The sequence below is a fragment of the Pristiophorus japonicus genome, chromosome 1, assembly GCF_044704955.1.
Source record: "Pristiophorus japonicus isolate sPriJap1 chromosome 1, sPriJap1.hap1, whole genome shotgun sequence".
Taxonomy (NCBI): Eukaryota; Metazoa; Chordata; class Chondrichthyes; family Pristiophoridae; genus Pristiophorus; species Pristiophorus japonicus.
In genome coordinates this window covers 151,465,642-151,487,111 of record NC_091977.1, presented here as the reverse complement: position 1 = coordinate 151,487,111, position 21,470 = coordinate 151,465,642, and the positions used below count along the sequence as shown (strand labels likewise).

At 45.7% G+C, this 21,470-nt stretch overlaps 1 protein-coding gene and 1 non-coding gene across 2 annotated transcripts in view; one reads left to right on the top strand and one right to left on the bottom strand.

Moving 5' to 3' along the window:
- LOC139234129 (calcium/calmodulin-dependent protein kinase type IV-like) overlaps positions 1 to 21,470 on the top strand; it is a 406,822-nt gene that overhangs the window by 341,317 nt on the left and 44,035 nt on the right. Inside the window, exons 6-7 of the mRNA XM_070865140.1 lie at positions 3,892 to 3,982; positions 7,309 to 7,383. Coding sequence (XP_070721241.1) covers positions 3,892 to 3,982; positions 7,309 to 7,383 — 166 coding nt within the window. The remainder of the gene's footprint in view (positions 1 to 3,891; positions 3,983 to 7,308; positions 7,384 to 21,470) is intronic.
- trnar-ucg (transfer RNA arginine (anticodon UCG)) lies at positions 6,444 to 6,532 on the bottom strand. The gene is given in 2 exon segments: positions 6,444 to 6,479; positions 6,496 to 6,532. It is a non-coding gene; the product is annotated as a tRNA-Arg (tRNA).

Below are 21,470 nucleotides of genomic sequence, written 5' to 3'. Positions count from 1 at the left end.
TTTCCTTAACCCCCCCCCTCCCACGCCTACCGCTCCTCCTTAATGGGGCTGCAGGGCCTGCAACAAAGCTGCTTGAAGGTTGCTATGTCTGTAAGGCAGACACTACAGATGGCCTAGCAGGACGCCTGGACCAGCTCTGGGCCTGGAAGGCCCTGCTGCAGACTGCACCGCCTCTGCATCAGCGGCAGCAGTCTGGGATGGCTGAGGTGTAGACCGTGGCAGGCGCAAAGGCAGAGTGGCGGTGGTGGGAGCCGGAATGCTGTCAACTTGAGCAACGACACCTTCCATTTCAAGTGACCCACTGCTATTCTACTGGGACAGAGCCTCAGCATCCGGAGCAATCTGTAGGAGCACAGATTGCTGGCCTGCTTCAGCACCATCACTTCCCCATTGGACTGTGAGGAACACAGAGAAGATGGCAGCAGCCAGTGTTTGCATGCCATCAATCTGAGACTAACTCACAGCACAGAGTCTGAAACGCAACAGTTTGAGAGTTGATGCCAGTAACTGCATCACATCACGAAGGCCTTGTGTGGCTTCAGCCTGTGATGTGATAACTGCTGTCACGTCAACCATGGCACGCGCCATCGCCTCTGCGACTCCACTGTCGTTCATTGAGCCCATCTCCCTCTGAAGTCAGTCAAGGATGGGCTCGATGGCCTGCTGAGAGGCAGGGGCAATGCTTGAGGCGGTCTCCCCCAACCTCAGAGCAAGTACATCCACGCTCTCCGGGACCCTTTCCCATGCACCCATAAGCTCACACTGCATTACCGTGGATTCTCTCGACATAGCCTCCAAGTCCAGGTCTGTATCTGTGTCTCTGAGCAGGACTCATGTGCTGACTCGCCCTCCAGGGAGCTGGCCCCTGTGTTTCCTCTTGCGCCGGGCATTTCTGCAGGGCATTGTGGCCAGGAGCCTCAGGCTCTTCAAAGCCCAGGAATGGCATGTCTTCCACTGAGGTGATGTCCTCAATCGGTGCAACTGATGATGGGTCCTGCTCTGTCGCAAGATGTTCGTCCCCTTCTCATCGTCTTCCTCCGTCGTTCGATGTGGAGGACTCACGGGCAGGCTGCTGCGTTTCTGGCTCATCATCTGCAAGCACAAAGCAACAGAACTGTGGTAGCAACAGGGGAGGGGGCAGGAAGAGATGATGGAGGTGACATTGGATATTTATATGTAAAGGGGTTAAGGCATGTGGTATCAAGGGTAAAGGGTCTCACATAAAATGCAAAGGGCATTAACATACTGTCACTATCCTCAGGGGGCTCAGCTTCATCGACCGCTACCACACCAACTGGTGTGCCCATGAGGGCGGGCACTCGCTCCTCCACCTCCGTGAGGTCCTGGATGTCAGGATCTCCTCCAACAGTGCGCCTCTACTTGCGCCTCTTGTGTGTCAGTTTCGACTACAATAACACACACAAGGTGTGAGTGAGTGTGTAGCTCATCATGTGCCACATATGCCTTCCATAGTTGAATAGCTGCTACTGTATGGAAGTGTGCAGATCTCCATTTGAATCTGCGTCACTGCACAGTGTGGCTGTGTGAACGGTGGGAATAGGTGACAACCACCTAAGGTGAAGGATGAGGCAGAAGTGTTGCAAACGCATATCAAGAGTGAAATGGTTGTGAGAGAAGAGGTCAGAGCAGGGAAGAAGAAGGTCAGTGACGATTGAATGGCCGCTGAACTGAGCCTGAACTTTTATGGTGTCTTCAACGAAGACCATGGCCTGGTACACATAGTGAAGGAGCAGGTACTGCAAAGATTTAACATTGCAACGTTAATAGAAAGGGTACTCACCTTGACGATCCCAGTGAGGTCGTTGAACTTCTTGCTACATTGTGTCACAGTTCTGGCCACTGTGTTCCTGGCAGAGATGTGCTGGACCACCTCCCTCCATAGCCTCCTGAAGACTCTAGGAATGGGTCTCCTTCCACTGGAAGGTTGCGACACGTTCCACCGCCTCTCCACTGCCTCCACTAATGACTGTACGACCGTGCGCAAGAAGCAGTGCCAACTTGCTTCCTACTCTGAGCAGACTGAGAAGTTGGAACTGCGTATGTGTATACTTATCTTACCACGCCTTTAAGAATCGACCGTCCATGGGATGTATAGCGGCCTTTCCAGCAAGCACATTCATTCTGGAAATTTACTGCTGAGATTTTCGGTTCCACCGCCCTAAGAGAATTGGGCAACAACTGATTTAGAGCTCCCTTTCCTTCTTGGGGCCAGAAACCTAATTTCGTGGTAAGCAGCGCAAACTTTCAGGGGCACTATAGTTACCGCCCCGACAGGATTAACACCTCAAAATGGATGATATCGAATTTCTAGCCCAATGTGTTGGTATCAAGTTCCCTCTCCACTATTTAAATGGAGTTATAATCCAATTAGAAATAATAGATTAAATACCTCTGTTAAAGTAGTGGAGAGATAAATTTAATACAACTGTGTTACAGTCTGGAAGATAACTGCTCAGAGTAATTTTCAAGCTAAGAAAATAAGCTGAGAGAACTAAGATTGTGTGGTTTGCAGTCATCTAAACCTGGAGATTGTATCACAGCTGTAAATGCACTTCCAGACATTTTCTTTGTGCCTTATTTTCCTTTAGGAGCTTTCACATTGAAGGGTTATTGCTGTCGTTTTCATTTCTATTGCCCGCTCTATGACAACTAATATTTATTGGGCTTCTGCACTTCATTGTGACAACCAAAGCGTGTGTTCTACAACATTATCAGGATATCAATCCAACATTATAATGGTGTCACCTGACAGGAGGAAAGGTCTTCACTGAGAAATAAGACACTCCTTTATCAATTTACTGTTGTGCATAGCTATTTTTATTTTAATGTTCTTCTCTGTCTCCACCCCCTCCCCTACCCCAAAAAAGGAATGACTAAACCTGCGTAAATTGTGAAACAAACAATCTGATCAATGCACAGTTCAACGTTTTACAGTATTATAATTATCTTACATGTATTGCAAAACCTGTTTACATCAGAAATATAGAGGAAATTTAGCACATTGGCCCAGAAATTGCGGCCTCCCCGGGTCCTTACGGAGTTTCTATGGTCCTGGCAATGTGCATGCGCTGAAAACCGGCTTTTCCGATCTGTCATATTGGGAGCGAGGACATTCCCACGGCAGAGATTGGGTTATTTGCCCATCTCTTGCCCTGCGAATGTCCTTTAAAACTCTTGCGCCTGAGTTTAAAAACATATTAAAATAAAATTTTAAAATACATATTTATGTTAAAAATCCTGCCCACCAGGTCATTTTATTTTGAACCATAATTGAAGCTTTTTAAAAAAAAATCAAGATATTTTTTTCCAAAAACATTTCTAGCATCTTTAATTTCTATAGTGTATTTATGTGAGGTGTTTTTTTTAATTGTTTTATGTAGTGTTTGGGTGTTTGGGGGTGTTTCTCATTTATAGTAATAGGAGTTTCGGACTTACGAAACTCCTATTACTATGAATGAGAATAAACTATACCTGATTGGCTGCCCAGAGCCATGTGACTCCAGCTCCAGGCCTGTGCACATCCCGATGTGCATGCGCTGCGACGTGCAGTCCGGATCGGGATCTCGCGTGGGCGCAGCAGCTTCAGGTAGGTGCGCTTTTTTCCAAAATCCAGTCGAACGCCTGCGGGAAGGAGAAACCGGGATTTCTGGGCTAAAGAGTTCCAATAATTCCATTAAAGTAGAAGGATTCCTTATAATAATGATGGCCCCATGATCATCCTTATTTACCTCTAGCAAAGGTGTGTTACACGTGAATGATTCTATGTCATTTAGTAGATTCAATATAAAACAATTTCATTATAGCTGCCATGTGTCAGCTGCTAGTAACTGCATTCATTTCTTACTCTGCGTTCTGTTATTTCTTGTATAGTATCTGCATGAAAATGGAATTGTTCATCGTGATCTCAAACCTGAAAACCTTCTCTATGCTTCTCCTGCTCCAGATGCATTGTTAAAAATAGGTGAGTTGTGTAAATGGCTTTCACACTCGGCAATTGCAGGAGAGGCTTAATAGACAGATGACATTTTTATGTCAAAGAAAATTGGCTAGCTGCTTTTCCTACTTACAAATAGCTTATTAAGTTTTTTTAGCTGATATTAGCAGAGCATGTCACAATCACATCATGAATAATTACCAAAGCTCTTTTGTATTTAAAAAAAGGAAAGAAAGGCTTGCATTTATATAGCGCCTTTCAGGACCACAGGATGTCCCAAAACGCTTTACAGCCAATGAAGTACTTTTTGAAGTGTATGCACTGTTATAATGTAGGAATTGTAATTAATTGTAATTTACATGAACTGGAAGTGATGCTGCACTTGTAAATCAATTCTGGCTGAAGTACAGTATTTAATCCAGTAATTACAAGGCAGAACAAAGCTCCCAAGGCAAACATCTATAGAATCAGCTAAATAAATGATGTTTCAGCAGCCCACAGCGTAAATCCAACCTCCCATTGCCATTCAGTAACAGGAAACAAGTTCACAATGTCCCACTAAATTTCAACCTCATGATTTATATTAAAAATGTATGTTTTTGTCAATATGTGAATGTTGAATTATTGGGCCCAAGTTTCCACAAGAAAAAAAACGGGCGCCCCTCCGAGCTGGGCGCCTGTTTTTCGCGCCTAAAACGGCGCCTAAAAAAATCCTCCGTAGTCTCCACCGACTTACAGGTCCTGTGGCACTCGGCGCAGCCGGCACGAGCTGTGGGGGGGGGGGCGGAGCCAGGTCCCTGCGCTGAAAACAGTGCCGGGACCTCTGCACATGCGCGCTACAGTCGGCACGCAAGTGCAGTAGCTCCAGGCGCCGAACTGTGTGGGAGGGGCCCGAAGCACGCAGCCCCTAGCCCTGGCCCAATGGCCTCACTGGGGCTGCGTGAATGAGGCTCCTCCCACGGCCAGCTCCTGCTCCCCGCCTGACCAGACCGACACTCGCTCCCCCCCCCCGCCGACCAGACCAGACCCGACCCGACACCCGCTCCCGCCCCCACGACACCCGAGACCCGAACCGACACCCGCCCCGACCGAGACCCGACACCCGCTCCCCGCTCGCCCCGACCCGACACCCGAGACCCGCTCTCCCCCCCCCCGAGACCCGCTCCCCCCCCCGCCCCGACCCGACACCCGCTCCCCCCCCGCCCCAACAGAGACCAGAGACCCGCTCTCCCCCCGACCCGACACCCGCTCCACCGACCCCCCCTCTCTCTCTCTCTCTCTCTCTCTCCCCTCTCTCTCTCCCCTCTCCGTCCCTCCCCTCTCTCCCCCCTCTCTCTCTCTCGCTCAGCGGCACGAACAGCTGCAGAATTCTTCCTGGCTGAAGCACTTTCACACAGGTAGGAAGATGGTTTATTTAATCTTTTCTTGGCTTATAAATGTTTATTCAGGTTGGATTTATTTGTATAATATTTGTAGAAGTATAAATAAGGATTTATTGTCAAATTTAATGAGTTCCCTTCCCCCCCCCCCCCACCTCGTTCTGGACGCCTAATTTGTAACCTGCGCCTGATTTTTTTAATGTGTAGAACAGGTTTTTTCAGTTCTACAAAAATCTTCACTGGCGCCATTCTACTTTAGTTTGGAGTACATTTTCACTGTGGAAACTTTCAAATCGGGCGTCAGTGGCCGGACACGCCCCCTTTTGAAGAAAAAATTCTGTTCTAAACTAGAACTGTTCTACCTGACTAGAACTGCAGAAAAAAAAATGTGGAGAATTGCGATTTCTAAAATAGTCCGTTCTCCACCAGTTGCTCCTAAATATCAGGCGCGAATCATGTGGAACCTTGGGCCCAAAGTGTGGTGGTGTTAAATTGCTGTAGTGCTATCGATGTTTTACATGATTTTTACTTGTGTAACTGTTGATTTTGGGTAATATGTTTAGAATTGATTGCAAAAATAAACCCACATCATATATTTCAAATTGTTTAACTTGAAGAAATTCAGTAATACACTGAGATTGCTGGTGTATACCTTATTTATAGAGCATCAACATCTCCAGTATATTATAGAGCCACTTCAACTAGAATTGATTCTATATTTTAAAGATGACATTAGAAAAGTTGAAGAAATTAATAGAACCACATTCAATGCAAATACCCAACTGCACTCAGCCAATTTCTAGAGCAGTGATATCCAAATTGCAGTCCCTGGCCCCCATGTGGCTCCTGAGCCTTGGTGCTTTAACCCTCAAAATGTTGTCCTATTTGTATTTATATTCATTATTTGCTGGTTTAACTATTTTTAATTTTGTGGGCCTGGAGTTTAAACGTGCTATTTACTCATTGATGGACAAATCCTACATCATGACAAAAGTTCTCCTCCTAGCTCCACATCAGTCAGGCAAGCAGCCTATGGAGGCATGACAGGCACTGGCAGCTTACTACGATCATCTAGATGAGGCCTGAGGACCAATTTGTTGTGACCTATTTGACCGCAGCAGGACTCGAACCTGCAATCTTCTGATAACATCTTGGTTATAATCGAAGTCAGATGCCTTATCGATTAGGCCACGTGGCCTCCCAATTTGTTGTGATCCTCAGACCCCTGTCTTCAGGTGCAGGGATCGGCCCCTGTGCTCATTTGGCACTTTAGAACCAGCCTAAACTAATTTCTAGGCCTGGGTGTAGTGCCATAACTGATTGCCACTGTTGGAATAAAATTTGGCCCAAACCTAAATAAAACCACCTGATACAATTACATATAGTGAAAGAATATCAAGTTACCTGCAATAATTTCATGAGTATGGTCGAATCTTGGGTTCAAATGATAGATAAAAAGCACTCAGCCTTCACTCTTGAACTTAATTGTGTCATCTAAACACCTTGATTATATTATTGCTTTTAATCGCTCCCAGATTACAATTGCTGCCTACTTTGGATTTTACAATTCAAATTGATGAATTATTAGAATGCATTCTTTGTTAAATTCAGCAAATGGACAGGTAATTTTCACCAAATTTGTCATGAGCACTGAGACTGGATTCGGAGTCAGTGTCTAAAATCTATTTATTTATTGGAAGAGCTGCTCTGGGTTATTTCTCTTGGCTGTGTCCCTATAAAAAAAAAAAAAAAAAACTCATTGAACATATGGTTGGCAGACTTATGTGTCAGGGCCTGCTTGCACTCATCCCATTGCTATAGCAGTATGAAAGAATTGTCTTAATCACCGGACGCCCTACTTGCTTATCCTTCAGAATTCTTTTTAAAAACAATTTCACAAAATTCATCAAAAATGTCTTAGAAAATAAAATAATGCAGCAGGAGGAAGACTGAACTCTTTTTTTTTCTTTTTAGCTGATTTTGGACTTTCCAAAATTGTGGATGATCAGGTGACCATGAAGACTGTATGTGGAACACCAGGATACTGTGGTAGGTTTTCTGATTATATAAAAATTTCCAGAAATTCTTTATCTGTCCTGCGGATATGATCATTTGTATTCATTCAACTCCTATATATGCTGAAAGACCAGAAAATGAAGTAAAACGTCAGTAGGGTGAGCTTCTTTAGACCACCTGAGATCGGTTTCCTCCTTGGATTTCCAGGGAAACAGATGCATCAACCCATTGTAACCATGGAGACTGGGGTGGATTTCCCTTCTCTTACAGGACTTTCTCTTGGGGCCCTCACCCTGCCGCGATCTTGATTCAGTTTCTTAGGGGTCAACATCTATGTGTGTGAGCTCCTAATGGAATTTCCGCTCCACAGGCCGCCTGCAATGGAATGGCCGCTTATAACAGCCCCAATGAAGTGGAGTTAAAAAAAAAAATAGGCCTTAGATAGAGCAGAAGCCTAAAATAGGGTTGGAGCTTGAGGAGAGGGAGAATTGTCTTCTACCCTGTCGTTCCAGAAAGGGCATCAATCATTAACCCAGGGGCTATTGCCTCGAGTCTCAACGCCGGGAGCATGCAGAAATTAAGCGCAGACAGCGGAAAGAGCGTGCGGCAAACCAGTCCCACCCACCCCTTCCCTCAACGACTATCTGTCCCACCTGTGACCGAGTCTGTGGCTCTCGTATTGGACTGTTCAGCCATCAAAGAACTCGCTTCAGGAGTGGAATCAAGTCTTCCTCGATTCCGAGGGGCTGCCTATGATAATGATGATTGCCATCCATCTCCTGGTGATCTCTGGGATCAGCAGTGATAGGCTAGGCAATTAGATGGGTTGCTGAGCCCTGCCACCCACAGGAACAGGAGAAGACCATTCAGCCCCTCGAGCCTGCTCCGCCATTCAGGGAGATCATGGCTGATCTGCAACCTAACTCCATATAGCTGCCTTTGGCCCATATCTCTCAATACTTTTGGTTAACAGAAAGCTATCAAACTCCAATTTAAAATTAGCAATTGATCTAAGAGTTCCAAACTTCGTCCACCCTTTGGCCGGAATCTTCCCAGCCCTGCGAGGGCGGGTTTAGAGGCGGGCCCGCTGTCAAAATGGCCCTGATTGCCAGTGGATCGGGATCCCACTCTAAACCCGCCTCCGTGTTAGTTTCTGACTTGTCAGGTCTGCGTTCGGATCGCAGACCCGACAGCAAGCGGCGGGACAGTTAATTATTATTAGAAGGTCGTTGAATGCTAGTTAAGAGGCATAAAAGCAGGCACTTACAATTTTACCAACCTTTTGACGTGTTTGCCATCCCTCGGAGAACACGCCGGGTGGAGTCAGGTTCTCAGTGACTCCATCACTTCGGCTAGTTGACAGCTGCAGAAGCGGTATAAAAGCTACCATTTCACAGCTGTTCACTTTCCAATATCAGAAGCTGAAGCATTCAGGTTTTTCAGGAGACTTTTGAGCTATATGCAGTTTGGAAATGTTTGCAATGAACTCTCTATTCACTGTCATGTCCTTGGAGCAACCTATCTCACCATTGACAGATTGCTTCTGTCATCTCAACCTCACCTGCCATCTATTCCAGCAGTACCGGTGCCCTTGAAAAAATCTCACCTTGGTCCTTAGAATCCCACCATGATCAGCCCCAACACCAACATCACTAACCACATCAGCATCACCAACAGCAACACTAACCTACTTCGCAATCACATGATGCTGCACAGGACAAAGGGGATCAGCACATTGCTGCCCGGGAAGCCAGGGATAGCCTCACCATGGTCACATTTACTTCACTTGACGCTGTACACCCTGACTGCCACATGATGTGCCAGGTTGGCACCACCCCACACCATCTCCATTAAGCATCCGTGCAATGTCCAAGCCATTCTTTTCACACATCACCATTGTGGGGATTACCCTTATTTCTCACCATTCACTACTCCACTTCTAAAGATGCCCACAAATCTGTCCAAGAATGCAAAGTGCTGAAAATAAGGGTTTCAATGTTTGACAACACATCAACATAAACTTTACATGAATATTGACTAAAGGACCCAAGTGCCTACCCTTGTGTGTTGTTAGTTGGTATGATTGGATAAGAATGAGTGTGAGGGGTAGCTAGTGAGATGTGGAAATAATAATGTACATAGAGAGAGAGGGATGGGTGGATGTGTAAGGTAAGTTGGTGTGAGTAAGGATGTGCAGTGGTAGAGTAGGGAAGGCAGAGTGATGGGGATGTAATGAGTGGCACAGCAGGATGAGGTTGAATGTGGCTTTGCAGTAATGTTCGTGATCTACTGAGATCATTGAAGGGTTTGCACTGCTGCAGCTAGGTCCTCCTGACGACATCCCTGCTTGTGCCCTCCTGTGCAAGAAGCAACAAGGTAGCATTGGAGAGGGAGAGGGAAAAGGACCTCCCTGCGAGCTGTGACTCCCTCCATAAGCATCTGGAGGGAGTCATGGGAGAGCCTGGGTGCAGCCGTGCGCCTCTGTGCAATGCTTCTCAGTGTTTGCAGCACCTCAATGCTGTAGAACACTGACAGAAGAACTGTCAAAATCAATGTGGGCATGGTCGCTTTAAGGAAACCGGCTGATGACGCGTCATCAAATAGCTTAATCAGACCGGCTTCCTCTTAATTGGCCGGGAAAACGGCAGGGCAGGCTTAACAAGCCCCAGCATCGGAGGATTCGGAACAGAGGGTAGGCTCGAGTCGGGAGCGGGTTTACCACACGCCACCAACCCTGGCCGCATGTGACAAAATCGTGGCCTTTGTGTTTCCTAGTTTCACTCTTGAAAGGTCTGGCTCTAATTTTTAGACTCTGCTACCTAGTCCTAGAATCTGCAACCAGTGGAAATAGTTCTCTCTATCTAACCTATCTGTTCCCGTTAATATCTTAAAAATTTAGATGAGGTCACCCCTTAACCTTCTAATTTCTAGGGTATACAACCTTAATTTTTGTAATCTCTCCTCATACCTGAACCCTTGAAGTCCGAGTATCATTCTGGTAAACCTACACTGCACTCCCTCCAAGGCCAATATATCCTTCCTAAGGTGTGGTGCCCAGAACTGCTCACAGTACTCCAGGTGTGGTCTAACTGGGGTTTTGTATAGCTACAGCATAACTTCTACCCCCTTGTATTCTAGTCCACTAGATATAAAGGTCAGCATATCATTAGCCTTTTTGATTATTTTCTGTACCTGTTCATGACATTTTAATGATCAGGGCTAGAAATTCATGATGGTGCAGGAATGGGCAGTATCAATAGAAAAGTTTGAGAATTAGCAGTAAACGCTAATGCTTTAGACTGCATGCAAAATTCATTTTCACTGCTCAAACAAAATGATTGGAGCGCTAATTTAAGTCTTAAAGGCCTAGTTCATTGGTGTTACACTTAAAGGGTCGACCAATATCGGGTGCAGTCTAATCTAAACTCAACATTGCCCCAGGCTTTTCCCAGTACTTAAAGGGGAATTTCACTGATACTGCAACATCTCAATCTCCGCATTACTGGCTATGCAGCTGCCTCAGCAAGGAGAACAACAAGGTGAAGGAACCAGAGGACTGGAGCAAGTGTGCTCATGGCAGATCCACCTCAGTCGGGTGGTCAGGGTGATTAAATGCCTCAGCAAATGCTTCATACCACTATCTGTAACATAGTCTTCACAAACTGCCCAAAGCACCACACCCCCAGCACTCAACCACCAACAATCTCTACCTACCAACACTCACACCCACATCTGACATCTTCCACACAATGGCAGCTATTCAACTATGGCAGGCACAAATGTAATTAGTTATTAGAATGAATGTGATATGTGTGATATGTTTATGCATAAATCTATTAATGGAGTTTGCAATATTTTATGGTCTCTCTCATTTCACCTTTGCTCCCAGGAGCACGCTGTGATATGGCTTGTCACAGGGAAGGTATGAAGGGGATGTGGTGAGCAAAAGGGATCCGGGGTTTAAGTCATCCTAGTGTGAGGCTGGATGTCTGTTTGGAGGAGGTGACAGAGTTCTGTAACCACCACCTTGGTGATGCGGAGTCATCTAATACACTGTTCATTGCTTAATTGAAGGTAGGACAAGTGGTGTCGGAATACCCTCAGAGGGTAAGGCCTCGTGGAGTGAGCCCTGATGTCACTCCTCATCCCTCTGTGCACATGCTCCCGTAATTCTCACTGCCTACACTCCCTCCGCCGTAGATCCTGGAGGGTGAAGTAACATGCCAGTATAGCCCCCATTAATGTTGCCAAGTGTAGCAGTTTGAATCTTTGAACAACAGACGAAGCTACTTTGTAGTTGCCAGAAGATTGCTGATAAAAAGGAAGCTTGAAATTACTCATAGGAACTGCTCCAGTAAACTGACAACAAACTATTGAACCTAACCTGCCCTGACAGATGAGAGTGATTAATGCTGATGCATTTAAATAACGTCGAGCCATCTTCCTGGAGCTGCACGCCAGCTCTCCCTGTCGCTATCTGGTCGAGGCGCTAAGGCAAGTGACGACAATGAATTTTCCAGATCGGGCGGCCAGTGAGTGTTGCACGTTCACAGATGTCATGATCTGCCTGGAATTGAAGTCCTTGGTACTGGTGGCACAATGGGGGTGGGGCCAGATTAGCAGTGCATCAATGGATTCACCTTGCCCCGGTGCTACTGTATCAGCTGGTGCTAATGGGTGGCACTAAGGTACTGAATTTTTCCCCCTATGTACCTGGACCCCCAAGTCTCTTTAGACTTCCACTGTTTTTAGCCTTTCACCACTTAAAAAGGATAGAACAGGGTACTTTCTAGGTCCCAAGTGGATGATCTCACATTTGCCTACATTGAAACCTATTTGCCACAGGTTTGCCCATCGATATCCCTTTGTCATTTTATGCTTCCATCTACTCTGCCTGCAATTCCACCTATCTTTGTGTTATCGGCAATTTTGGATATATGAATTTCTGTGCCATCATCTAAGTCGTTAATAAATACTGTGAATAGTTAAGGCCCCAACACAGATCCCTGCGGGACACCAATAGTCACTTCCTGCCCATTTGAGTACCTACCCATTATTCCTACTGCCTGTCTCCGGCCACTTGGCCAATTTCCTAAACGGGTCAATAATTTGCCTTCAATTCTCTGGGCTTCTACCTTAGTTAACAGTCCCGTGTGTGAAACTTTATCAAATGCCTTCTGGAAGTCCATACAAATAACATGCATAGACATTCCCCTACTTTAGTTCCCACTTCAAAAAATTCAATCAGGTTTGTCAGGCATGACCTACCTTTCACAAATCCATGCTGGCTCTCTCTGATCAACAGAAAATTTCAGAGGTATTCAGTCACCCTATCCTTAATTTATAGACTGGCAATTTCTCGAGAACAGATGTTAGGCTAACTGGTCTATAATTCCCTGGTTTCCCCCTCTCGCCATTTTTAAATAGTAGTGACATGCACAATTTTCTATTCTAAAGCAACTGTTCCTGAAGCGAGAGAACTTTGGAAGATTAGATTTAGGCATTTGCAATGTGCTCACCTACTTCCTTTAAATCCTGGGATGGAAACTATCTGGTCCTGGAGATTTGTCACTCTTTAGTGCCATTATTTTCTTCATTGCTGTTATTTTACTTACATTAAAAGAGTCCTTGTTTCTGATTTAGTTTCCTTTGGATTTAAGAACATAACATAAGAACATAAGAATTAGGAACAGGAGTAGGCCATCTAGCCCCTCGAGCCTGCTCTGCCATTCAACAAGATCATGGCTGATCTGGCCTTGGACTCAGCTCCACTTACCCGCCCGCTCCCCATAACCCTTAATTCCCTTATTGATTAAAAATCTATCTATCTGTGATTTGAATACATTCAATGAGCTAGCCTCAACTGCTTCCTTGGACAGAGAATTCCACAGATTCACAACCCTCTGGGAGAAGAAATTCCTTCTCAACTCGGTTTTAAATTGGCTCCCCTGTATTTTGAGGCTGTGCCCCCTCGTTCTAGTCTCCCTGACCAGTGGAAACAACCTCTCTGCCTCTATCTTGTCTATCCCTTTCATTATTTTAAATGTTTCTATAAGATCACCCCTCATCCTTCTGAACTCCGACGAGTAAAGACCCAGTCTACTCAATCTATCATAAGGTAACCCCCTCATCTCCGGAATCAGCCTAGTGAATCGTCTCTATACCCCCTCCAAAGCTAGTATATCCTTCCTTAAGTAAGTTGACCAAAACTGCACACAGTACTCCAGGTGTGGCCTCACCAATACCCTATACAGTTGCAGCAGGACCTTCCTGCTCATCCCTCTCGTAATGAAGGCCAACATTCCATTCGCCTTCCTGATTACCTGCAAACTAACTTTTTTGGATTCATGCACAAGTACCTCCAGGTCCCTCTGCACTGCAGCATGTTGTAATTTCTCCCCATTCAAATAATATTCCCTTTTTTACTGTTTTTTTTTTCCAAGGTGGATGACCTCACATTTTCCGACATTGTATTCCATCTGCCAAACATTAGCCCATTCGCTTAACCTATCTAAATCTCTTTGCAGCCTCTCTGTGTCCTCTACACAACCCGCTTTCCCACTAATCTTTGTGTCATCTGCAAATTTTGTTACACTACACTCTGTCCCCTCTTCCAGGTCATCTATGTATATTGTAAACAGTTGTGGTTCCAGCACCGATCCCTGTGGCACACCACTAACCACCGATTGCCAACCCGAAAAGGACCCATTTCTCCCGACTCTCTGCTTTCTGTTAGTTAGCCAATTCTCTATCCGTGCTAATACATTTCCTCTGACTCCACGTACCTTTATTTTCTGCAGTAACCTTTTGTGTGGCACCTTATCGAATGCCTTTTGGAAATCCAAATACACCACATCCATCGGTACACCTCTATCCACCGTGCTCGTTATATCCTCAAAGAATTCCAATAAATTAGTTAAACATGATTTCCCCTTCATGAATCCATGTTGCGTCTGCTTGATTGCACTATTCCTATCTAGATGTCGCGCTATTTCTTCCTTAATGATGGCTTCAAGCATTTTCCCCACTACAGATGTTAAACTAACCGGCCTATAGTTACCTGCCTTTTGTCTGCCCCCTTTTTTAAACAGAGGCGTTACATTAGCTGCTTTCCATTCTGATGGTACCTCCCCAGAGTCCAGAGAATTTCGGTAGATTATAACTAATGCATCTGCTATAACTTCCGCCATCTCTTTTAATACCCAGGGATGCATTTCATCAGGACCAGGGGACTTGTCTACCTTGAGTCCCATTAGCCTGTCCAGCACTACCTCCCTAGTGATAGTGATTGTCTCAAGGTCCTCCCTTCCCACATTCCCGTGACCAGCAATTTTTGGCATGGTTTTTGTGTCTTCCACTGTGAAGACCGAAGCAAAATAATTGTTCAAGGTCTCGGCCTTTTCCACATTTCCCATTATTAAATCCCCCTTTTCATCTTCTAAGGGACCAACATTTACTTTAGTCACTCTCTTCCGTTTTATATATCGGTAAAAGCTTTTACTATCTGTGTTTATGTTTGTGGCATACTATCCTCTTACTCTACTGTAAATACTGACGCAAAGTAATTATTCAACATATCCACCATTTCCTTATTGATACGTTCATAATAAAGGATGAAACTGAGTACTGTGTACAATGAGCAAATGTGACCTTAGCTCCTTTAATAAGACTCCAGAGTGCAGGTACCTCGTGGGTGGCCTGCTTATATACCATGCTCCCAAGGGATGTTGGGATCCCTTGGGACTCCAACGGGTAGGCCCTCTGGTGGTAGTGTAATACAGGTTGTAAGGGGTTAAATACATAACATCACTTCCCCGTAAAGTCAATAGTACACTTATTTACAAAGTGAGACGATCTGGGGCTCTTCGCTCCCTTGTCGATCGTCTCGGTACAAATGCAGGTAATTCAAAGGTTGTGGGCGAGTTGGTTAGTTCTTCAGTGGGCTACTAGGCAGCCAGCCTTGCTGAGCTACTGGAGATGGTGAGTTCGGCTTTGTGGTCAACCATGATGTCAGTTGCCACTGGTGTGTGTGTTGGAGGGTCAAAGTTGCTGGTGTCTTCTTTGGGTTGTTCGTAGCTGTTGATGAACCGCAATTTGATTTGGTCCAAATGTTTTCTGCACGTTAGTCCATTGGCCAATTTGACCTGAAACACCCTACTCCCCTCTTTGGCTATGACCGTGCCAGCGAGCCATTTGGGACCATGTCCATAATTGAGTACAAACACAGGGTCATTGACCTCAATATCGCGTGACAAATTTGCGCGGTCACGGTACACACTTTGTTGATGCCGCCTGCCCTCCACGTGATCATGGAGATCAGGGTGGACAAGAGAGAGTCTTGTTTTGAGCGCCCTTTTCATGAGCAGCTCGGCTGGGGGAACCCCGGTGAGTGAGTGGGGTCTGGTGCGGTAGCTCAGCAGCACTCGGGATAGTCGGGTCTGCAGGGAGCCTACCGACATGCGTTTCAAGCTTTGCTCGATGGTCTGAACTGCCTGTTCTGCGTGGCCGTTTGATGCGGGTTTGAACGGGGCAGATGTGACGTGCTTGATCTCATTGCGGGTCATGAATTCCTTCAATTCAGCGCTGGTGAAACATGGCCCATTGTCACTGACTAGGACATCAGGCAGGCTGTGCATGGCAAACATGCTCGTCTGCTTTCAATACTGGCCGTGGACATGCTTACAGACATTATTGCACATTCAATCCATTTTGAGTAAGCATCCACGACAACCAAAAACATTTTGCCTAGAAATGGGCCTGCATAATCCACGTGGATCCTCGACCACAGTTTGGAGGGCCACGACCACAAACTTAGCGGCGCCTCTCTGGGTGCATCGCTCAGCTGAGAGCAAGTGTTGCACTGGCGCACGCATGACTCTCTATATCTGAGTTGATACCGGGCCACCACACATGGGATCTAGCTATGGCTTTCATCATTACGATGCCTGGGTGGGTGCTGTGCAGTTCACCAATGAACGTATCTCTGCCTTTCTTGGGCAAGACCACGCGATTGCCCCACAACAGACAGTCCGCCTGCAGGGACATTTCGCCTTTGCGTCTGTGGAATGGCTTAATTGCCTCCTGTATTTCCGCTGGGACGCTGGACCAGCTCCCATGGAGGATGCAGATTTTTTACCAATGACAGTAAAGGATCCTGGCTGGTCCAGGTCCTGATCTGGCGGGCCGTAACGGGGGACTTTTCGTTTTCGAATGCATCCATTACCATGAGCAAGTCTGCAGGCTATGCCATTTCCACCCTGGTGGTGGGCAGTGGCAGCCGACAGAGCATCAGCGCAGTTCTCTGTGGCCCGGTCTGTGGCGGATTACATAGTTGTATGCCGACAGCGTGAGCGCCCATCTTTGGATGCGAGCAGAGGCATTGGTGTTAATCCCTTTGCTCTCGGAGAACAGTGATATGAGCAGCTTGTGGTCAGTTTCAAGCTCAAACTTGAGGCCAAATAAGTACTGGTGCATTTTCTTTACCCCGTAAATGCATGCCAGAGCCTCTTTTTCAATCATGCTGTAGGCCCTTTCGGCCTTGGACAAACTCCTGGATGCATAAGCGACCGGTTGCAAAATCCCCGATTCGTTAGCCTGTTGTAACACACACCCGACCCCATATAACGACGCATCGCAAGCTAGCACTAATCGTTTACAAGGGTTATACAAGATAAGCAGTTTGTTTGAACACAACAGATTCCTGGTTTCCTTAAAGGCAGCCTCTTGTGAATTCCCCCTACCCAGTCGTCTCCTTTGCGCAATAGCGCATGTAGGGGTTCTAGCAGGGTGCTTAACCCAGGTTGGAAATCACCGAAATAGTTAAGGAGTCCCAAGAATAACCACAGCTCCGTCATGTTCTATGGTCTCCGTCTTGGTGTCGGTGGGTCTGATGCCATCTGCCGTGATTCTTCTCAAGAACTTGACCTCCTGCGCCAGGAAAACACACTTCGAGTGTTTCAATCTGAGTCCCACGCGATCCAACCGACTAAGAACCTCTTCCAGATTCTTTAAGTGCACATTGGTGTCCCGACCTGTAACCAATATGTTGTCCTGGAAAACCACGGTGCGAGGAACCGACTTTAGCAGGCTCTCCATGTTCCATTGGAAGATTGCCACAGCCGACCGAATCCTGAACGGGTATCTGTTATAGATGAACAGACCTTTGTGCGTGTTGATGAGGAGAGGCCTTTCGAAGACTCCTCCAGCTCCTGTGTCATGTTAGCTGAGGTCAGGTCCAGCTTGGTGAATGTCTTCCGTCCAGCCAGGGTAGCGGGTACTGGTCCTGTAGCAAAAAACAGTTAATCAATCGTTTCTTTATAGTCCCCACAAATTCTGACCATGCCATCCTCTAAGTACCGGGACAATCGGACTAGCCCACTCATTGAATTCCACCGGTGTGATGGTGCCTTCTCGCTGCAGCCTGTCCAGCTCAATTTCCACTTTCTCACGCATCATATACGGTGCCGCCCGTGCCTTGTGGCGGATGGGTCGCGTACCGGGAACCAAATGGATCTGCACTTTCGCCCCTGAGAAGCTTCCAATGCCTGGCTTGAACAATGATGGAAACCAGCTCAGAACCTGTGCACATGAGGCGTTGTCGACAGACGAAAGCGCTCGGATGTCATCCCAGTTCCAGCGGATTTTTCCCAGCCAGCTTCTGCCTAACAATGTGGGGCCATCCCCTGGCACAATTCACAGCAGGAGTTCGTGTACTGCTCCATCATAGGAGAATTTGACTTCTGCACTGCCAATTACAGGGATCAGATTCTTGGTGTAAGTCCTTAGTTTGGTGTGAATGGGGCTGAGCTTGGGCCTGTTTGGCTTGTTGCCCACAGCCTGTTGAAGGTCTTTTTACTCATTATGGACGGACTCGCACCCGTGTCCAGTTCCATAGATACTGGAATTCCATTCAGTTCAACTTTCAACATTATTGGTGGACATTTCATACATTTCTACCTCCTCAGTACGAGTCTCCAATTCAGCCTGTTCCACAGTGGATCAATCTTCCTCTGCAACGTGGTGGCTTGCAGAGTTTGCAGCTCGTCTGCACATTCGCTGGAGGTGTCCATTGTTATGCAACCGTTGCACGCATAGTGCTTGAAGCGGCATTGATGGCGCCGATGATCACCTCCACTGCGCCAACAAGGTGTTAACTGCCTCGCATTAACGATTGATGGTGGACTCTGGGTCATCTGAGGTCAGGCAGCAGCAGCCAGCGTGTATGTTCTGCCATGTATATTCCTGCCCGAAAATGACGTTACTTTGTGCACAGTACTGGCCGAAACTTCTTAACTCTGCGAAATCTGTTTGGTGTTGTCGCTGGTGGACATAAGTGCCTGGGCTATCGTTATGCTTTACTTAGATTTGGAGTTTCAACAGTGAACAGTTTGCGAAGGATTACCTCATGGCCAATGCCCAGTACAAAAAAGTGTCTAAGCATTTGTTCTAGGAATCCCTCAAATTCGCAATGTCCTGCGAGGCGCCTTAGTTCGGCGACATAGCTTGCCACTCCCTGGCCCTCCGACCATTGACACGTGTAGAACCGATATCTCGCCATCAAAACGCTTTCCTTAGGATTTAGGTGCTCCCGGACCAGCGGACACAATTCTTAATAGGATTTAGCTGTTGGTTTTGTCGGAGCTAGGAAATTCTTCATGGGGCCATAGGTTGTTGCCCCACAGACAGTTAAGAGGATAGCCCTTCATTTGGCAGCGTTCTCATCCCTTTCCAGCTCGTTGGCCACAAAGTATTGGCCGAGTCTCTCCACGAAGGCCTCCCAATCGTCCCTTTCTGAGAACTTCTCCAAGATACCAACTGTTCTTTGCATTTTCGCGCGGTTGTTCATTACCTCGTCGCCAATTAATACATTCATAATAAAGGATGAAACTGAGTACTATGTACAATGAGCAAGTGTGATCTTAGCTCCTATAATAAGACTCCAGAGTGCAGATACCTCGTGGGTGGCCTTCTTACATACCGTACTCCCAAGGGATGCTGGGATCCCTTGGGACTCCAACAGGTAGGCCCTCTGGTGGTAGTGTAATACAGGTTGCAAAGGGTTAAATACATAAAACTTATTATAATTTATAATATCACCGCTTTGCTCCTGACTACCCTCTCTTTCCTAATATTTTAAAAAAATGTTGTGTTACATGTAATGAAGGGATCACCGACTATTATTCTTCAGGTGGTTGGGGGGGGGGGGGGGGGGGGGGAAGTAAATCTTGGTCGAGTAGAGACCCGGCAATAGGCCTATCCACCTAATAAGACTCAATTTCAGGAGGTTTAGTAGATGAAAATCTAGCTCTGTTATCTCCGATACATAAGGATATAATTTCCCTAAAACCCATCACTGTGGCCTAAAAAGATCACTAAGATTCTTCAAATAACGCCAGCGAAAAATTGCATAACAAAAGAGAAAATACCACCCGGCGAGAAAATGGATCTTGCACGTTAATTCTCGACGGTTAAATGCGATCCTGGGTAAATTGGATGGTCCTTAACCAGACTGGGCAATAATGTCTCCAATTTAGACCGAGGTTGTGGTTGGGCCTAGGGAGGGGGGAAAACACACAAAATATTTTTTCAATGAAACAAAAAATCAGAAAACATTCTGAAGACCCTTTTTAACTTAATCACGGTAAAGAATTATAAAAAAACCTTTAACTTACCTTTCTTACCTGCCGCCCAGCTCCGGCTGCTTTTCGTGGGTGTTTTTTTTGATCTTACCTACGGGTCACCGCTGAGTCAAAACTTGGACGGTAGTGGTTTTTTCAGTGGTGCACATGAGAGGTCTGCTCCCACCGATATTTTGAAAATGCCGGCGGAACTCTTTTTTTTTAAAAAAAAATGAAGTGGAAACATTTGCCGCTGGGTGGCTTTCCACTGAAAACGAGCAGTACCGCTGAGAAAACCGCCGAAAATGAAGTGGAAATTCTAGCTCATAATCATCAAATAAGTTTCCAGATAGACCTCTGTAAAATGTAAAACAACAAAAAATAAATCTATGCAATGGTCACTTCTTTCCAAGTGAATCAGATGAGTTTAGAATTTTGATGTGATACACAAAGTATCACCATCCATGGTAAATAGATAAAAGGTAGTAAACCTCCTAATGCATACGTTGGCATCATTTTATAGATGAAACGTTTAATTCCAAATTTATGTAAAAGAAAGACTTGCATTTCTATAGCGCCTTTTATGACCTCAGGATATCCCAAAGCATTTCATAGCTAATGAAGTACCTTTGAGCTGCAGTCACTGATGATGTAGGAAACACGGCAGCCAATTTTCACACAGTAAGATCCCACAAATGGCAATGAGATCATCTGCTTTAGTGATTTTTAGTATAATGAAATGGTTCAACTATGAGATAATGCACATAGAAATCTGTTCTTTCCTTATATGAATGATATTTTCTTATATGAATGTAATCCTTACACTAATAAATTAGAGAAAAGTGTTCCATTTCTCAACAGTAATATTGCTATGCACAAAATGCTCACCAAAATATAAATTAGAAAAATTTGTACAGTATACTAATGTCCAAAAACTTAATGGCTAAAAGTACTTAAGTAAAACTAGAGTTTGACGATTTATATATATATATATTTTAACATGTTTTATTTTTACTTTTTTCTTTTTCTCGGGGTTGTTTGTAAATTCAATTATTTCAGTTTTGAAGCTGCTCTCTAAATTACATCAGCAAATAACAACAACAACAACTTGTATTAATACCTTTAATGTCGTAAAACGTCCCACAGCGATTCACAGCAGTATTATGGGCCCAAGTTTCCACAGGATAAAAAACGGGCGCCCCTCTGAGCTGGGCGCCCGTTTTTCGCGCCTAAAACGGCTATTCTCGAGTGCTTTGCAGCTCCTTGTCTGTTTGGCGCGGAGCCTACACTCACGCCGATTTTGTAAGTGGGAGGGGGCGGGTACTATTTAAATTAGTTTTTTTCCTGCCGGCAACGCTGCGCATGCGCTTTGGAGCGTTCGCACATGCTCAGTGTGAAAAAAAACATTGGCACTCGGCCATTTTTGTAGTTCTTTGTAGCTGTTTAATTTCAGCACTGAGGTCTCCCTCCCCTCCACAACAACAACCCGCTGTCTCCTTCCCC